The following is a 4737-nucleotide window of genomic DNA, read 5'->3' as shown; positions in this document are numbered from 1 at the left end:
TTGAAAGGGAATGAAGCATATAAATAAAAATACATTCAAGGAAATAGAAGTTATATATTCAGGGAAATGCCTCAAAGCTATTTTTACCAACTTAATTTTGTTTTCTCTCTTAGTAAGCACATGACTTTTTGTGTCATGTTAATTCTTAAATCAGCTTCAAAAAAATCTAATAACAACTTGGTGGGTAAGTTAAAGGTAAGACACCAAATGAATTAGCAAGAAAGAAAGAGAAAAATGAGTTATTCCCAAGAACTATAAAACAAAAAATCCGGCGGATTCCTTTTTTGTTTTTGGTCTTAACTTAAGATTTATTTGTCTCTCTTTCAAAAAAAAATATTTATTTGTTTGTTAGCTCATGTAAAATGGACAATTTACAACTTAAGGTACTGAAAGCTAAGTTTCTAAAATCAAATTCCCTGTCCTTAAATATTTCAAAAGTTCACGTTAAAAGCTATCGACCTTATATGATCCCCACACAAGAGACCAAATAGTTATTCTTGCCCAGCATCATGATGGCAATGGTGGAAGAAAAAGGCTCAGCAAATGGGAAAGAAGATTACACTGAAGATGGGACCGTAGACCTAAAAGGTAGACCAATTTTAAGATCGAAGACTGGAAGATGGAAAGCTTGCTCCTTCATAGTAGGTAAAATGAAGCAATGGAGCCTTTGCTGCCTTAACAACATTTTGAAACTTATTCTAGTTTCAGCCTCCCTTGTTTTATACCCCAAATCCTCCTTTTTTTTTAATTTTATTATTATATTGTTTTCACATACAATATAAGGCATTATTATCACTAATGAATATAGCATATACATTTGTGTAATTTATAGGGTACGAAGTGTTTGAGAGGATGGCTTTCTATGGAATAGCATCAAACTTAGTGGTGTATCTAACAAATGAGCTCCATGAGGGTACTGTGGAATCTTCAAACAACATTAGCAACTTGGGGGGAGCAGTGTGGATGATGCCACTTGCAGGAGCTTACATAGCTGATGCTTATCTTGGCAGATATTGGACCTTTGTAATTGCATCATGCATTTATCTCATGGTATGAAATGTGAAATTTAGTGTCGTCATCATTTCTACATATGCTACTTTAGTGGTAAAGAAGGGTAGGACTTGGTGACAATATTGGATGAACATTATAATTGTTTGGGATCAAGAGTCCAAAAGCAAGATCTACATTACTAGGGCAAGTAAACATATAACAATAGCAAATTTGACACCATAACTTGACCCCAAACATTGACAATGAGTATATCCTAGCATGATTCTAACCATGTCTCTACATCACTCATTCACTCACATTTGGATTTCAAACATTTTCTCCCTCAAGTAAGGGAATTGGTCATGGTAATGCAATCAATGGGGTGTTTGATTTGACTTGTATTAGGACTTTTTTAATCTAACCTAAGCCTATTTGCTAAATAAGCTAAGCCCATAGTTTCAAATAGAAGTTGCAATCACAAATGTGATTGTGGTTGCAGCAACTGCAAATGCAGCCATTGTGACTGTAGTGATATATGGAGTTGTCGCATATACATATTTAATTTTTACCATAAATATAATACAATTCCCCAAGATTTACCTTTCTCCTCCCACATCACAACTCTCTTTTATCACCAACTCACTATTACCCTAAAATATCCCTAACCCTTTCAAATTATCTCTAAAATAGATCATACTCAAGCCTTAAACTTGGCAAATAAATCAGTCTGGTTAGTTTGCTAGACAACATGGATAATGATCCACACTAACTTGTTGTCACCACAACAGACTTAAAAACACATCTTGACCCAAAATGTTTCAAGTATCTAATGCATGCAGACATTCTCTTATGCTGTCTTGAATTTGCTAATTTCTTCCCACTGTCAGATTTTATCTCACACATGGATTTCCAACACATTTTTTTCTTCTCTATATTATTAATTGCTGCATTCAGGCTTTACAAAATTGTGATTTAGTCTGTTACCTATCTCATGTGATTATAAACGAACAACCCATGATTTCTATGACCACAGGGAATGTGTTTGTTGACTCTAGCCGTTTCGCTGCCATCTTTGAGGCCACCACAATGTGCACAAGGTGTCGCAGACCATAATTGCCCAAGAGCATCACCATTGCAAAAGGGTGTTTTCTTCCTTGCCTTGTATATCATTGCGGTAGGCACAGGGGGAACCAAGCCCAATATTTCTACAATGGGAGCAGACCAATTTGATGAGTTTGAGCCCAAAGAGAGGTCTTATAAGCTTTCTTTCTTCAATTGGTGGTTTTTTAGTATTTTCCTTGGTACTCTTTTCTCCAACACTTTCTTAATTTACATACAAGACAATGTGGGTTGGGCGGTTGGATACGGCCTTCCAACTGTTGGGCTCGGAATTTCAATATTAGTGTTTCTGTTAGGAACTCCGATATATAGGCACAAATTGCCCTCAGGAAGCCCCATAACTAGGATGCTCCAAGTCTTTGTGGTGGCTATTAGAAATTTGAAGACATGTGTTCCAGAAGATCCAAAAGAGCTACATGAGTTGAATATTGAGGACTATGCATGTAATGGGAGAAACAGAATTGATCACACCTCTTCCTTGAGGTTAAGTCTAATTACTTTTTATCTCTTTAAATTTCACTATATTTGTTTTTCCATGTCAGGGAAATTTGGCATGTATCACTAATTTGCATACATCTACCCTTCTCTGCTTGCAGTTTCCTTGATAAGGCGGCTGTAAAGACTGGCCAAAAGTCAACATGGACGCTTTGTACAGTGACCCAAGTTGAGGAAACCAAACAAATGACAAAAATGATTCCTATTTTGATTACAACAATTATGCCAAGCACATTGATAGTCCAAGCAACCACACTCTTCATTAAACAAGGCATCACATTAGACAAGAGAATGGGACCGCATTTTGATATCCCTCCAGCATGTCTCACAGCATTTATAACTATTTTCATGTTGATAAGCATCATAGTCTATGACCGTGTTTTTGTGCCATTGATTCGACGATACACAAAAAACCCTAGAGGGATCACAATGCTACAAAGACTAGGAATTGGCCTTGTGCTACACGTCATTATAATGGTCACTGCATGCTTGGCTGAGAGGAAGCGACTTCATGTTGCAAGGGAAAACCGTCTTTTTGGCCAGCATGATACACTTCCTATTACTATTTTCATTCTCCTCCCTCAATTTGCCTTGGCAGGGGTTGCTGATAACTTCGTCGAAATTGCCAAGATGGAGTTATTCTACGATCAAGCACCTGAAGGCATGAAAAGTCTCGGAACAGCATATTTCACAACCAGCTTGGGTTTAGGAAGCTTTCTCAGTACTTTCCTTTTGTCAACGATTGCTAATATCACTCGGAGACATGGTCGCGAGGGATGGATTTCTGATAACCTAAACACTTCCCATTTAGATTATTATTATGTATTCATGGCAGTACTGAGCTTACTCAACTTCCTTTTCTTTTTGGTTGTTGCCAAGTTCTTTGTATATAATGTTGATGTAACACAAAACAAATATGGCTTCGAAATGAACCTTGCATCATCTCAGGAAAATGCTAGAATAAGGCAAAGCACTCCAACACCAGATGCCAAGTCATAGGGATTCAGAAAATAAAGAGTTTTAAATTTGTCTTGTTGTGAATCCTTTTCTTCTTCGCTTAGCACTTCCCGTTTATGAGCTTAAACTTGAATGCAGTGATCTTGTCTTGTTTAGAAACATTAACATGGTCATAAAGAATGTCACACCAATGATAAAGCATCTCTGTTGAGAAAAACTCACATCTTTATTGCACAGAAAGATTAAGAAACTTAATGCAATCCCACAGTAGTATGAGATGCTTAGGGTAGTACTTAAGTGGTTTGGTTCTTTCTCCTAGACAACTAACTTTTAAGGGAAGGTTCCCCAAATGCTTGGGTATTTATCAATTGGTATTAGAGCTGGTTATAAGTGTCTCACAAAGGGTTACTTGTGGAAGAGATGACAAGAAAGGTCGAATGAAACATCGTACACATCGTAGAGTGTAGCTGTTGACATATCGACTCTCACAGGCAATGTTGTGATAGTTACTTGGGGGTTATGGGGTGTCTAAGTCCCACATGGAATAGTATGTGATATTCAGTGGAGTACTTAAGTGACTTGATTCTACGTCCTTGATAGCTAGTTTTTAATAATCCTAATTAGTTGGGTGCTTATCAGCATTTTAGTTATGTTTAAGTACTTCTAGAAAATCTCCAACCATTATACGTTGAACCCTAAAAATGGGATAGCAGGATGACCACTATTGCGAAAGCCAAAAAACAATATATAAACTAAACATAAAATACACATAGTATACAAAAATACTATAAAAAAAAAAAAGCAAAATACACAAAATTAAAGGGGTAATCATTAGAGAACAGAGCAGACAAAACATAGTCAAAAAAAGAACGAAAACAATAGAGCAAGAACATAACGATGTTGAACATAGCAAGACTGGAACAAAATCATGTTGAACGGAGCAAGAAAAGAATGAAAATGACAGAGCAAGAATAATGGCGATAGAGCAAGAGCGAAACAGAGGAAGAACGAAAATAGTTTCTTTATCACGATGCTGAACCAACATCTTTGTGGGTTTATAATAATAAAAAGTTAAGGCTTAAGTGGGTGCGGAATGACCTAGATACCCTTGACGAAGAATTAAAAAAAAAAAACTTGTGTTGTTGAAAAAGTCACAGAGCGGGTCGGGCTGGGATA

The 4737-nt window shown here is 36.6% G+C and overlaps 1 protein-coding gene across 1 annotated transcript; it reads left to right on the top strand.

The window, feature by feature from the left end:
* Positions 1 to 509: 509 nt before the first annotated feature.
* LOC101489712 (protein NRT1/ PTR FAMILY 5.2-like) lies at positions 510 to 3631 on the top strand. Its single transcript, XM_027332501.2, has 4 exons — positions 510 to 645; positions 833 to 1050; positions 2024 to 2592; positions 2706 to 3631. The coding sequence occupies exons 1-4, from the start codon at positions 510 to 512 to the stop codon at positions 3601 to 3603; spliced, it is 1821 nt and encodes a 606-aa protein (XP_027188302.1). The 3' UTR covers positions 3604 to 3631.
* The last annotated feature ends 1106 nt before the right edge of the window (positions 3632 to 4737 follow it).

Source organism: Cicer arietinum, chromosome 3, assembly GCF_000331145.2.
Source record: "Cicer arietinum cultivar CDC Frontier isolate Library 1 chromosome 3, Cicar.CDCFrontier_v2.0, whole genome shotgun sequence".
NCBI lineage: Eukaryota > Viridiplantae > Streptophyta > Magnoliopsida > Fabales > Fabaceae > Cicer > Cicer arietinum.
This window is presented reverse-complemented; position numbering and strand designations above follow the sequence as displayed.